The 15,375-nt window shown below is 41.4% G+C and overlaps 1 protein-coding gene across 1 annotated transcript; it reads left to right on the forward strand.

Moving 5' to 3' along the window:
- Positions 1-8,645: 8,645 nt before the first annotated feature.
- On the forward strand, positions 8,646-14,146 carry fosb (FBJ murine osteosarcoma viral oncogene homolog B). Its single transcript, XM_053320855.1, has 5 exons — positions 8,646-8,741; positions 9,076-9,263; positions 10,981-11,358; positions 11,885-11,992; positions 12,429-14,146. Exons 1-5 carry the CDS (start codon positions 8,678-8,680, stop codon positions 13,020-13,022), a joined length of 1,332 nt encoding a protein of 443 aa, XP_053176830.1. The 5' UTR covers positions 8,646-8,677; the 3' UTR covers positions 13,023-14,146.
- Positions 14,147-15,375: the final 1,229 nt, after the last annotated feature.

Genomic DNA, 15,375 nt, shown 5'->3' on the forward strand with positions numbered 1-15,375 from the left:
TGATTAGGCGCTATATGAATAAAGATTGATTGATTAATTGATTGAAAAATGGGAACCCTCAAGTTAAAGCTGAAAGATAGTACTTTAACCTCATAGTCACTGTTCAGTGCTCAAAGCCAAATTGATCTATGAACTGTATGTGTATAATACAAATTAACTGTTGTAGAAAATGATGAAGTACATTTACTCAAGTACAATTTCCTTTTTTTTCCCCCTTTATACTCTTGTCATTTGAAGGTCAAATATTTGACTTTTGACAACTATGCTTGCAGATTCAGAATTTACAAACAAAACATATGATGAGCTTTTATTAAATATCATACTGATAATATTAAGTTAAATAAAAATATACAAAATTGTTTAAATTGGCTCCACCATCATTAGAATGCTGGTTAAAGGTTGGTTAACAGGCAGCGTGATCGTACTGCACCTTCCCATCCTCAGAAGTTTGTACTCCAGAGTTGAACTTACCAAGTCTGAATTAGTAAGTAAGTCCAAATTTGGCATACTTGGTATTGAGACAGGCCCTCTGTCAAATGGCCAGAAGGATGATTTGCGAAACTTGCAAGATTTGTACGCATTAGGTTTCTTAATCGTAGCCTGAACAATTAAGAAACCAACCTTGCATTCACCATGTCAGATTGGCTGGGTCATATCATGTTGCCACTTCTTGTGTTCGTAGTTTTCGAATTTGAAGCCCTCTAGTGTTTCATTCACAGTCCAATCATAGACTAGTTTTTTAGCTAGTCTTGTTAGATCTGAATACTTTGTTTTTAACCTTTGTCTACATGGTTAATTGTTACTGTTTCATTTTAAATGCAATATGCTGGAATATAGAGGCTAGTCTAATGAAATCTACAGGTAATCTTCCAATTACTACAGCTGATAGTTGATTCTTATTGAAGACATTTTGACGTGACGGTAAGAAAAGATGGCAAGGGTAAGTAATAAGTTGTTTTCTTTTTAGCTGCTTTAGCTGTAGTTTCAGGGTCCTGGTTTTGTGTATGCTGGCTCACTGTCACTTCCCACTGAGACACTTGAATAGAATGGAACCATTGTTAATGTTATAAGCAGCACTTTTACCTACTATGACAAGTGAAAATGCAAAAAAGTTGTTGTGGACTTATATGTTTCATCAGAGGAAATGTGAATAATTTAAAATGAAAAGTCAGTGCCTCAACATTTAGCTTGAACACAGCGTTTGACTAAATCTACTGGGTTTCTTTCCACCTCTGATCTCATCCTCATTCTATCTCACCCTCTTGCACTTGTCCCTCCCTCTCTCTGGCACTCTGCCTCCCTGACTGGCAGCAGGCCTGTTGAAAGTAGGCTAGGATTGACGCGCTGCTTGTGTCTGAGTCACACAGAGCTGTGGAACACTGAAACCCACTGACTGCATTTAACTTTAGGCATCCGACTCCCATGCAGTGCATGATACAATAGAGCCATCCATTCTGCTTTCTGAACCTCAATGCTGACGTTTACGGCTGCACTTACAACGAGAAAAAGAATACCAATTGTTCTGACGCTGTGAACAATTGTGGAGACAGTTATTTAGAGTCACTGACAAATATTTAAATAAAGAAATGATCTAATTCGCCACAAATTGGAGTGAATTAGCTCAATGTGGGACATTTTTCGCATTTCAGACTTCTGGAATGTATTACGATATGAAGCCAGTACATTAAATCCTCACCCAGTACCACTCCGAAATCCTCAAGATGTGGTATTAAGAAATGGTAGACATATCCAAACTCTTTGTGCCAAGTTGTCTCAGACAATTTGCATTTCCTAATGTGGGCAGTTCTGTCTAAAATGTGGGACATTGAGAAGTCTGTTAAAAGACCTAAATCATATAAAACCTTCTCAGGTCAGTGACACTCAAGGCTAAACGTGCAATCCTATATTCAATCATTTTACCACTTACAATGTTATTGCTATTATAAAACCTAGACTTATAGGTGTCAGTGTTACATGGAGAATCAACCAACATCACCACAATACCCCACCATCCTCAACAACTTGTCTATTCTCTTCTATGGCTCCCCTCATCCTGTCCTACTGATTCAGTTTCCTTGCCTGCCTCTCTCTCTGTGTCTGGCGTTTTTTCTGGCTTTATTTCCCTTCTTTGCCACTGTGATCTGAAATACATTCAATTGAATTTGGAATCATTATATGAAATTGCGATGAATAATATTTGAATATCTGTTTTTGAAATCTAAATCTTCTAATCTCAGACATTTATCCCTAATATGATCCCTGACTTTAAAAAGAAAAGCATAAATACAAACTGTGATGCAGCTACCCAGCTAAAATGATTGAATATAGTTTGTCCTTCACCTTATATCTAAAATAAAACATTATAAGTTAAATAACCATTGTTAGGACACAATCCATGCCCCTGCACATAGTATTGCCTGACTGAAGAGCTTTTAGAACTATCCCATAGTAAGCAAATCACCCTGTCCTACATTTGAACCATATTTCCTGAAGCAGGAAAATGGAAACATTGATTGAAATAACAAATATAGAGTATATTGACACAGTTTTATAATATTTTTGATGAACAAACCATATCCATTGTTGATTGAGGTCCATTTAGTCATGTAAGAATTGCTCTGCTGGCAATTATGCCAAAAAAAGTTTCTAGCTTCCAGGTTTGCTTCCCGGTTGTGCCGCCCACTGAATATGCACAGTAGTGTTTCCCCTGTTGGCCCAACCTGTGAGTTCACTTTACTTGTCTTAAGGAAAGTTTTACAAATATAAAACCTCCATGGATGGAAAAATGTATAATAGATGTTTTAGATGTCCTCTCAACAGTTTTACAGACGTCTCTTTTTCAATTGTGGTCTATGGGGAAATTTGCTTTTTGGGCTTGCAGAGGGATTTTTCACTGCAATACTGCAAGTGACCACTGGGAACAATTGGCTGCAAGGCTGAGCGATGGGTCTATATCCAGCTTTCATGATACATTCGTGGTCTTCACACAGGGTGCTTCCTGTTTGAAAATTGCTCCACCCTAATCTGTGATTGGACATTTGAGAAGTCATGTGATTTTGATCACATGACATCACAGCTGGTATTAACCTGTAGTTTTATTGACTTTCATTTGTTTGAGGAGGACCTACACCCACTGGAGCTTAGTTGTCCCACATTACATTAATTCACCACAGACAACAGACACAGACACTAGGCACAATTATACCACTTATGGTTGCACACCCGTCAGTCAAATTACAACACAATTTAGTATATTATCTTAATTTTATGCTGTGGCACAATCATCTCTCTCTTGTACAGAGCTCCTGTCAAGCATTTTCATCACCAAGTATCATCAAGTATTGTAAAGGGCTCATTTACAGTTGGTCAGTCAATCATAGCCTCACTGTGCTGCTTAACACTGAGAGAAACAAAGGTAAGAGAGTAAGAGTGAAAGACTGAGAGAGCCCTGATACCATTCTACCGGGTGAACATTTTTGTCTTCGATGAACCCACAACCGAGGCTATGACGCATGCACAATTGAATGTTTTACCTTCTCCGCAGATCACTGTAAATTATGGCTGTGCGTGTGTGCTGTGTGGGTTCCTGTAAACACACACAGGCTCGTTATTGAACTAGAGAGCCACAAGGATTACGCCATGTAAACAAAAGTGCGTTAACATAAACAGGGCAGCTGTGTGGGAGCTCTGTGCTGAAGAAGGGAACAAGAAAAACTGGAAAGTCACAAGTGTAAATAATAAAAATGGACTCTTCCCACTCGTAAAAGATACTGAAAGGATCATGGGAATTTTCCTAGATAGTCTGTGGGAGTCTGGGGTGCCAGGGCCTTCAGTTTAACTGAGGCAAAAGCAGCAGTTACACAAGCAGAAAGTAGAAAAAGTTTTTAAGATGACAGTGAGTTGCTGCCACAAGCAAAGGAGTTCAGATATCATGGTATTGTGTTGGGTAAGATGGGATGTGAGAGCTACAAAGGGATGGCTGCCGCGTCTGGAGTCATACAAATGTTGCAATGGATCATTATAGTGAAGAAAGATGAGCTCAACTGGCCAAAAAAAAAAAGGATGGGCTCATTTGGGAAAGGATGAGGAGCTTATATCTCCACACTCAAATGGTGTTGGCATGTCTTCCAAACAAATGCTTGTATGGGAAGGAAGATAACAGGCAGTCTAGCACAAGGACATAGGCAAGGTTCAAGAGGTCTATTCTGCTCATGGGTGGAAATATGTGTCACTAGAAACTGTATTTAAATCATTTATATGCCCAAGTTGAATAATTTAGTTGAAAAACTGAAAACTGAATCTGAAAAGCAGGATTTTAAATTGAATTTATTAGTTTGGAACTGAAATTCCAATCAACTTGAACTGAATCCAGCTTCTCTGAAACTGTGTTATCTCTCTATAAACTAAAATCAACAGAATGGTCCATTTTCTTGTTTTTTATTTGAGTGTTGTTGGTGGTGTATTCATAATTTCACTACGCATTTTGTCACAACTTCCTTTTCTTAGGCATAACTTTACCCCCACATTGTATATCTTCTTGTTTGTTTATTCAATGTTTATTCCATATCCCTCCCTACCCGATATAGGCCTTCTATTCAAATCTTCCTGCTGTCTAGTTAAAAGGTCTTATTGTAATGCACTGTAAATACTCTGTAAATAAAATCTGTATTATTTGGCTCAATTTTATTCTGTGTCTTGTGTAATCTTGTCACAATTGCAACCAATAAACATTTGTCCTCATTCCCAGTGATATGACATTAAATTTTAACCAAACAACACTAGTTAAGTCTGCAAATCTAAGTAATGCTGCATATCAGATGGTACAAGATTTCTTCTGTTTAAACTCTATGAACTGTACAGGAAAGCAGGAGAGGGTGAAGGTTCGTTGTGGGTCAGTAAGTTTGTTTTTTGGCTCTTATAAACAAAGGAAGACTGTTTCTCAGCATCCCTCCTAATATATAACACAACTACAAAGCTCAGACTTTGCTGTGAGACAGAAAATTGGAGAAACTGCACCCTGCTCTGTGAAACGGTTTCACAACTCCTTACTTTATGTACAATTTAAATAATCACACATAAGATAAGGAAGAGGGCAAACCAAAGACTACATACACTAGTAGCCAAATACAGAGGATGGTACAAAATAACATAACACCTACAATATAATATAACACTGTGGTCTCAAAAATTGTATATACATGTAGGCTATGTATGTATACGTAAGCATGTAAAAATGTGTCTTTGACTTGTTATTCTGATAACATTCATGACTTTGACAACAAGAAACTGGGCCTAAATTATGACGTAAAACTAATAAAACATACTGGTAAATACAATCTTAGAGCAGACAGAAGACAGGTGCAAGTTGCTTTGCAGAAATAAACTAAGGATGTCCCGAGTTCAAAAGTTTATGAATCATTCTGAACTGAAATATTAATAAACCCAGGACTCCCTTTTTTATTTGAGCTCAAGTATTTCAGTTAATACAGAATACACAAGCCATGTTTGCTTAGGCGTGCAGAAACACCTTCAACGTTGCCAAGAAAGAATTACTGGATTCAGATGTGTTATTAAATAGTTAGGCTGCAGGAGCAGACCTGAACCCCCACCTGACAGATCATGTAACAATAAGCCTCTGGGATATTTAGCCATGGGCTGACCTGAATGTTAAGTCAAACATAGTTTTTTTCATAAACAATCTTCTTCAAATTAACTTCTTAACCTTAAGTTTCAGTTTTGTTACTCTGAATGGCTTGGTGACGGTTGCAGTGAAGAAAGCAGCAGCAGCAGCAGCAGCAGACAAAGACAGAAGGAAACTGTTGAGTGGCTGAAGGAAAAACTATGGTATGAGGCAATGAGGCATTTTGGTTGGCTGGAAAGAAAAGACCAGATCATATTTCTCTCACTGAGGTGGGGAAAGCCTGCAAGGTTTATGTAATGTTGTTGGGATACGGAGCCAGAAGGGGTGTAAACAACACCACACTGAAGTGGGACAGACATAACCGTTGCCTGGTAACAAATATTTTGGGCTGGAACACCATGCAAACACGGCCCGCCTTCCAAAAGGAAACAGGGGCTGGCCTCATGAGCACAGTGCAAGTTAGTGGCTTCCCGAAAATACGCTAAGAGACAGGGGCAAGCAAAACAAAGCACACCAGGGGCATGAGACAACTCTATTTTTTTTACCTGGCTCGGCTGGAGTCTAGACCACAACTTGTAAACAAACAAACTTTGCACTCTCATTTGAACTACATTACAGTGCTCTTTCCAAATGAGAAAAGAAAGAAGAAAGTCCATGAAGAAACAGATTAGAACTTTTTCAAGCTGAAACACTGCATCACACACAACCTATATAACATTATGTAGGCCAACTTTACAACATTAAATGAATAAACCCCATGTTACCACATCAAACGGTGCAGTACAATAAATAGATACTATGGTGCTTGTGAACAGTGAACTGCATTTCATAGGCAAGAGGACAGAAACTAGTTTACTAAAGGATAACAACATAGCCTTAACTTTCTCTCAAACTGCCCCAGGCGTTACAAAACGCAAAGCAGCAGTAACTGACGGCTGAAACTGTGCTAAAATAACAACAAACACTGTAGTATTATCAGATTTTCTGCCGTTCCCCGCACAGAAAGAATCCGGAAGCCACATTGTGTGCTGCTGTCTGTCTGTCACTCAGAGCTGGTTACCACGGAAACCGGTTGCTAGGCGGCATAACAAAAAAGACCAAATTTATACGTCCTTGCGTCATAGGCAACGGCGTATCCATAGCGACAGAACGCTACACACATGCAGCAGACCCGTGGATAGCACATGGTCCCGACTCCTTGTTTTAGCCTCAATATCTCCTTTTTTACGTGGTAATACCGACTGTTTGTGATATTTTGAGCACTGTTAAGAAAGAAAACACATGTTTAATTGTTATTGTGATGTATATGCGTACATTCATTGGCATACACAGCTAAAATAGGCTGGTATTTGTCTCCGTGATTTCTCACCCTCACTCCTTTCTTCTCATGCCATTGTCGGTTATTGTGGTCATTTCACGGGTTCATCTGCGTTATCAGCTATTCACCTCAGCAATTCCCCATGTAATGTAACAACTTACATCGATGGAGTTAGTCATCCCGGTTCAGCAGCACCGGTAACAGCAGCCCGGATGGGACACAACGTACTCCGTGGATCCTCGTCTCTGACGTTGTTGTAGCTCTGACTAATAACTTGTTATCCCCAACTCTTCCCTTTTTTTTTGCTCACGCCTTTTTCACACATCGGCTGTAGCTGTGAGCCCTGACACAGCAGCATCCCCGCCCCGTGACATTATTTGACATCAGCACCACAAAACGTAGGCCTTGAATTTCAAGATTTTCATTCATGATTTTGCCACCCAATCTTCCCGTACCCCCTCCAACCAAAGCCAACCTCCCACCTGCCACATTCCCACTGCATGTAGGCTATAATAATGAATCACTTTCTGCTCGGCCGGGTGATGTTTGCAATGACAGTCGCCGATTTCCGTCACTGCTGCCCACTGTACATGTCAGAATTACACTGCTGTTTACCAATTTGTGTTTTTATTTTTTCTTTCCTGTGTGCTTGTTGAGGTTGCTGTAAAAGCCGAATCTCGACTAAACTAAAAATTCATTAATTATGTAGCCTAAATCCTACCGATCTGATTGCTATAGGCTATACAGTTTGAGAGTATTTTTCAACCTGCAGTAACTTCATACTTGGCAGCCTGACTCCAGGTTTAGGGAGACACACATACAAAAGGAGGGTTTCCTCCCATTAAACATTGCTCTCAAGCCTAGAGGACTCCCGAGGGCGTGTCCTGAGAAACTTTTCAGCAGGATTTCCCTTGCATGCCTTTACGGGATTCCATCCCAGCCGGAGTGACACGACATCTTGCATAAATAGGCCATTACATAGCTCCTAATGTAACCCAGTTTATATTCTACACGTTATTCAAATTAAGGTGAATAAAGCAACATATTTTATATTATTTATCTATAGCCTAATAAACACTAATGTTTGAGTCCATATGTGCCTTTGATTTCAGCTATGTGAACGCAAAATCACTCCTAAGAAGCTTATGACTGTAGACATATAGGCATATCATCTCCTGACGTACCCATGACCAAAGAAAATGTTCCAGTCTAGGTAGACGCTTAGATAGTCCTAAATAGATACTTTCCATATTTATCACACTAAAGTTTCTTAAAATTTCCTCTCATAAATAGTCAGACGGTGAGAAATATCTCGTGCTTATGATAGTATAAAAAAACATCTATTATTATCCCTCAGCGAGGTGAGCTTCTGATCCATTTCAGTGGGAGAGGGATTCCCTCAACGTCACCAAGGATACCAAACACAACACCAAAGCACAAATATGGGCATGTACGTCAGCGGAACTCCGAGGCGGGACTTAAAGCTAGAAAATGCCTGGGTCTTACTAGGAGGATGGATTCATTCATAAGACAAGAAGAGCTACTGTGCAACGTAATTCTTGCTAAAATCCACCGGCTTACCGTGAACGGACTTTATGGATATATCGTCCCATATTTGACGAGCAATTAAGGGATTTAATACTAAACAAGAGGACTTCTTAACCAATTGAATTTGGGCACTTTCCCCCCAAACGCGGGGAACTGGATTAATCTTCTTCATGCAACTTTTTTGGAAAGAAACCAAGAGCATCTCGCCGGGAACTAACAAAAAGATCCGTAACAGTAAGTCTAACATCTGTCCACCGCTGTCCGCCCGCCTGCTTAATAACGCGATGTTTTAAGACGATTTCCTCTTCTGACAGCCTATTGCTTTTAGAGAATAACACGATGTTAAGTTGACTGTAAAACACTCCGCTAGACTTGTAGAGATTTCGTCAATGATCACTGAATTTGCGTAGAAAACAGCAGGGTAATAAGTCAAAATGATATCCAACTTGTATCAGTCAACAATGTTTAAACCTTTATCATGCGCTGCCTATAACTTCAGTCATTCTCTCCCTTACAGTCCCTCTGCTTTAGTAATCTTCTTGTGTGTGCTGCTGCCCTGCTGCTGCAGGTGACATCGCACTCTCTCCGGTAACTGCAGGTGTTGCGTTCACTTTCGGCCCCTCCGGGGAGATGTACCAAGGGTTCCCCGGCGACCCCGACAGCGGATCCCGTGGAAGCTCATCTCCATCCATTGAGTCCCAGTACCTTTCCTCCGTGGACTCTTTCGGGAGCCCTCCGACCACCAGTGCTCCGCAGGTAAGCTGCATACATGCTTGATTCATGCATTGCAAAACAAAGAGCGTGAGACTCCTTAATTAACAAATCATCCGGAGAAGATCAAGCTGTTTAATTAACGTGTTAACGCAACAGGTCTGACTTATGGTATCGTACATGCACAGGTGAGCCTTGATGGTAATATGCTGACAATTCATAGGCTAGATCTATAATTTAGGTATAGGGCATGTGCTTTTGCAAATGTAAATAAATTCTTAATGTTGGCAATTATACAATGTAGTAGTCTATAGTTTACTTTACCATTATTGGCCTAATTTATGTCCTCTTATACAGATGTCATATAACTTATTTTAACACTAACCTATATTATAGGCTCCATGGTAATTTCGCACCTCAAAGCCCATGTTGTCTATATGACACGTAGGCTATGGTACAGTGCGTATACAAAATTATAATTAGGCCTTAATGGCTATAATCGTATGAGACAAAATTATAGACATAAACAAAACAGTAACTAAAACTATAGCCTTCAGCATATATTTAAGAGACTCTTTGAAAACTTGTAATTGACTTCTATAATCTACATTTCATTTTGTATTGGAAACCGTATCGCCTAAAGACAGCCATTGGGTTATTGTGCAGTCAGATATAATGAGGCTTCTTAAATGTATCAGCGGTACGGTCTGAATATGTCGGTGATGTGTTGCCCGTAGTCTCCCCCGGCAGCCCGGCGGCGGCTCCCGAGCAGCGACAACGTGCTCGGTTTGCAACACGCCGCAAAACGGATGACACGGTCTGGAACTCTCTACGTCAGTGCCAGAGCCCCGCCTCCTCCCCACCACTCGCTCTCCTTCCACGCGCTGTGCTCTCCTCTCACAGGCCTCGCCGTGACGTAAATGGCCGTTCTATTTTGGAGCGCTACGTCGCGTTGCCAAGGGGAACACCGGGGGTGTGACGGGGGAGGAGGATAAGAGAGGAGGGGGGGGAGGGAAACATTTTCAAGAGAGATGATTGGTCGAGGCGGCCGGTCTCAGAGTTGCCTGTCCCAATGTCTTAACACGCTGTTTTATGAATATTAATGAAAGTCGATACCGTCTAAAATTGAAAAAAAAGACAGAAGAGAGACAGATTTGGACGTTCTTGTGCGTATTATTAGACCTGTTGTAGGCCTACTTCAAAGAAAGTTGTGACACACAGGAACACACTCAAAACAGATGAATTCAAGGTTAAAACTTAATGTATTATAGACATTAGGGTATTTTCTTTTTTCCTTTCTACCTCTAACTAGGCTATAATTGTAACGTTTCCAATATGTTCTTGTTATATAACGTACAGACCTTTTTTTCTCTCCACGCTGCCATTTTATAGCTTACCAGAGCACCAAACACATACAAAAATGCTCAGAAATGTGTGTTTGTTTGTTTTTCCATGTTATTCAGTGTGACATATGTTTATGCCACGTGCTCCATGCATCTCAAAAGGAATTTAAAGTTGGATCTTGACTCAAAGTAATTTGGTTTTGAGTAGTGTATGTGTAACAATGGACCCTTGATGGCAGCACAAGGTTGTGTAATCTTGTGGTTGGCATGATGACTACAATAAGAGAAAGAAATTGATTCAATCTGTTTCTTACATGTGTTTCTGACTTTTTGTGTGTGTGTGTGTGTAAATGTGTTTTCTAACCTACACTGTCTTTTATACCGTGTGTAAGAGTCTATTGTTCATGTGTTCTGCTCAGGAGTGTGCGGGAGCTGGCTTGAGCATTGTGGGCAGTGGGCCTGGGATCAGTGCCGGAGGGGAAATGCCCGGTTCATTTGTGCCCACCGTCACCGCCATCACCACCAGTCAGGACCTGCAGTGGATGGTCCAGCCAACTCTCATCTCCTCCCAGGCCTCTGGACAGAGTGGGACCACTGGCACCTCAACCATGACCCAGCCGGTGTCACTGGTTGACCCATATGACATGCCAGGCCCCAGTTATTCTTCAGCATCTGGATTCACTCCTTCAAGTTCAGATACTCCAGGGCCAGCACCGGGCCCCATCCGGCAGTCCAGAACCCGCAGCCGCCGTGCCCGAGACGAGTCTGTGAGTGAGGATGGAGATGTTGATGTGTTAGTAAGTGTGTGTGCTTGAACATTTGTTTGTTGGTCCTTGCATGTTACACACACTACATACACTACAGGTATATCACATACACAGGCTCTGAGGAATCATTTACATCTACCATGTTAAGCAGTGGTGTGCACAGACACTGTTAGGGGTAATAGAGCAGGACAACTTCATGTTTATTGTAAGCATTCATTATTAGACATAAACTTACTAAACAGGAGGGCCAAGGCCTATGTGGAGGGCAATATTAGAAGAGGGACAAAATAATGTATCAAATGTGTCATCTGTTGTTTTGTTTTGGCCAAATTGGTATCTTTTAACACATGAAAGATTTCAGAAGAGTTCAAAAGTTTACATTTTCCATTTCAAAAGGGAAAGTATGCACCAAAGATAAGAATAGCTGGTGTTACTGCTACCACTTCCCATCCAGTGCTGACTCCCATCACTGCTGATAAGACAATATAACTACATTTTTTTAAGAACAAAGATAAAACTTGCGTCCTAACCCTTTTTATTTATCTCCTCATCCTAGCTCACACCGGAGGAAGAGGAGAAGAGGCGTGTCCGGCGAGAAAGAAACAAGCTGGCTGCCGCCAAGTGCAGGAACCGTCGACGAGAGCTCACAGACAGACTGCAGTCGGTGAGCTTGGCAATGTTATAGCTGCCAGATTCTGTATAAATCATAATAACATGCTTTACCCATAGCATGGATGTGTGTGTTAATAAAGGAGAGGTAATGGGGTGTTTAGCTGCAGTGAACTGTTTATAGTGCTCAAGACAGACTATTCAATCAACAGTATTTATGGCCTAATTAATGGGCTCTTACATAAGCCACCTTACATATGCAGCTGCAGGTGAAGAAGGTATTTCTGCTGGAATGGATAAACATCCACGTCCATAAACACTGAAGTAGAAGTTTGGTGTAACTAAGATTTTAATCCTCTCTCTTTCTGCTGTACACCTCTCCTTCCTCCTCCACCTCTCATTTTTACCCACCTTTTTTTCTTGTTTGCCTCTCCATTCCCCCTGTCTCCCTGCCCTTGTGTCTTTCTGTCCTTCTCTGTACCTGCCCACAGGAGACAGATATACTGGAGGAGGAGAAGGCAGAGCTGGAGGCTGAGATCTCTGAGCTGCAGAAGGAGAAGGAGCGCCTGGAGTTTGTCCTGGTGGCCCACCAGCCCAATTGTAAGATCTCCTACCAGGAGCAGCCTCAGCAAAGCTCAGAGCAGCTCCCTCCAGTCCATCCCCAGACCTTACAGCCTCCTGTCTCCATTGTGGGCTTGACTATGAAGGAGGACACTTTCTATCTGCCTCCTGCCTACTCAGCCCATCCGGCCTCCACACAGTCCCAGCTTCCGGTTCAGCAGCCGCAGCCGCAGCAAGTCCAGCAGCAGCCTCAGCCAGGGATAATGCAGGAGGTAGAGTTTTCTAGTTCTTTCTATGGCTCAAGTGAGCCGGCACCTGGCGGGCCGTGCCTCATGGCCAGCGACAGTGGTGGTGGTGGTGGTAACCATGACGAAGCGGCCATTGGCAGCTACAACACCTCATACACATCTTCATTTGTGTTCACCTACCCAGAGGGAGCCTGCGGGGTCAGTGCCAACCAGCGGAACAGCAGTAGCGAGCAGTCATCTGATTCCCTGAACTCACCTTCGCTGCTGGCGCTCTGACTGACCGACAAACACACGCGCACACATATCAACACACACACACATTATGCTCGCTGGAAGTAGAGGGTGAGGCAAGTACATGCATAGTAGCAAGCAGTCTCACATAGTGGGAGAAAAAAAAGAAAAGAAACAATCATGTGTTTCTGATTGGGTTAAAGTTTACACATATTGAAATGCATTCCAATAAAGAGCCATATAAAAAGAGAGTTGCACACAAAATCAATTAAATCAAACCTTTAACATTGAGCTTAAAAAAAGAAAACATTTGTTCTTCATTATAAGAATTTCTGCAACTGGATAAGATGAGTGAATAAACACACATAGGCAATCCAAGTTTCCAATCTTAAATGTTCTGAATGAGCAAATTAATTCACAATGAATTATTTTTATCTTCTTCATATACCGTACATTGAGTGAGATACCACAATTTACACTCCAACAACAAGCACTGGTGCCCCCACCGTGTTCCCTCTGTCGGTCGCCCCTTTTCCAGTGCTCTTGCTCTCATCCTTTTCCATCCTTTTCTCCCTTCTTGTTCTTGCTGAATGTATTTGTACAGATCTGAAATAGGGAAAAAGGACACTTGGTTCAGGGTCTTTTCTTGGGAGACAGACTGCTGATCTCTCGCTCACCTCTAACCCTTCATCTGCTCGACTTCCCCTCTGCTTCTTCATTTTGCTGCTTGGACTTGGCACGTTGGAGATCTGAATATCACAGGCTCCACTAAATCATGTGCTTTTTTTCTCTCGTTTTTACAATTCTTCTGCCGTCTGCCTACCTGCCAATGCGACCCATCTCTAGCCAACTCTTGTTTCTCCTCTTCTGTCTCTGTGTTTCTCCCTCTCTCTGAAGTCTTCAACCCCTGAGAGCCCGAAGACCCCCGAGAGCCCTTGGGACCTTGAGTGAATGCCAGCCCAACTAACACGCGCCCTTTGCACCTTCTCATACAAGGACATGGACGCAACCCCCCCCACCCCACCACCCCCTCACACTCTCCCAAACAGAAGAACCTTTTTCTGGAGCACATTGCCCAGAGCGGATCCTTACAGTGAACAGCAGCTGAATACTTTCACACACGCACATAGACGCATGCAAGATGGATGCCACTGTCTTCTGCTGAGCCATTTAACAATGTTCACACAATGAAGATTAAGACACATCTCATGTTGTGAGGCTGGTGAAAAAAAGTGAGGATCAAGACAGAGTTAGACCTCTGTCGCAGCAGTGCGCCGGCTCTGTGTTTTGCCAGCCTGTTTGCTCCAAATCAATCAGATGTGAACCGATGCCTTTTATCTCGAGGAGAGACGTTTTTTTTTTTGTAGTGATTCAGACAACCTCTAAACATTGGGCTCAGTGGTCTCTGCACCTCCCCTGTTCTCTCAGCAGAGATGAGGTGGGGGTGCGTTTATTGTGAGTGTGTCCGCTCTGAGGCACCTGGCCCGTTTATTTCTTTCTTTATAGAGGTTGATGCGGCGAGTGAGCACAAAGCAAGACCTGGAAACAAAAGGGGAGAACATGCGGGCTGATGTTGTGGAGTGAGCGTCCTTTCTTCGCCTGTGAATTTGTACAATTTGTTTTTTCCTGTACGTTTGAGTGAGAACTGTTATATATTTTAATGTTCATGTTTGTTTGTGCGTTTGATTGTTTTTTTGCATTGACCTCTGCTTTCACTTGTACTGTTGCCGTTTCTTTTTTTTGTTTGTCTGTTTATTTGTTTTTAATCGGGAGGTTAATTCACAACTGTTACTATTATTGTTGCATTGTAACTATTGTTTCATTATTTTATTGTATTTTCATTTGGCAACTTTTGGAGGCATGTTGTGCACTACAAGGGTTTTTCTGTGTCAAAAAAAAAAATCTAATTATAAATCTATATGCATATACATATATACAGGTATATAAGTGTATGTGCCATGATTGTAAAGTATGAATGTCTGCAGATCTTAAATGGGATATTTTTGTCAATGAAGAACAAGACAAGATGTTACTGAGGTTTAGTTTTGAAAGAAATATTTTTCTAAAGGAACAAAAAAAAAAAAAAAAGCCCTGTCCCTTAACATGAAGCACGATGTCACTGCCTCTCTCAATGTGTATTTATGTTTTCTAAACAGTATAAAGCACTATCCAAGACAAAGTAGATATATGTTTATAACTATGATGTTAGAAGGTTGTGGTTCCGCCTTTGTTTTGTTTGTTTGTTTTTCTCTGTGAGGTCTGTCCCAAAGCTACTGACACCTTAATGCCACTTGATCTCTTGCAGAAGCAAAATGAGAAAAAAAAAGTTTGATTGAATGTCAATACACATATTATACGTGCTCAGATGACAACATAACAACTAACCAGTTTCATTTAA

Source organism: Scomber japonicus, chromosome 6 (genome assembly GCF_027409825.1).
Source record: "Scomber japonicus isolate fScoJap1 chromosome 6, fScoJap1.pri, whole genome shotgun sequence".
Classification (NCBI taxonomy): Eukaryota; Metazoa; Chordata; class Actinopteri; order Scombriformes; family Scombridae; genus Scomber; species Scomber japonicus.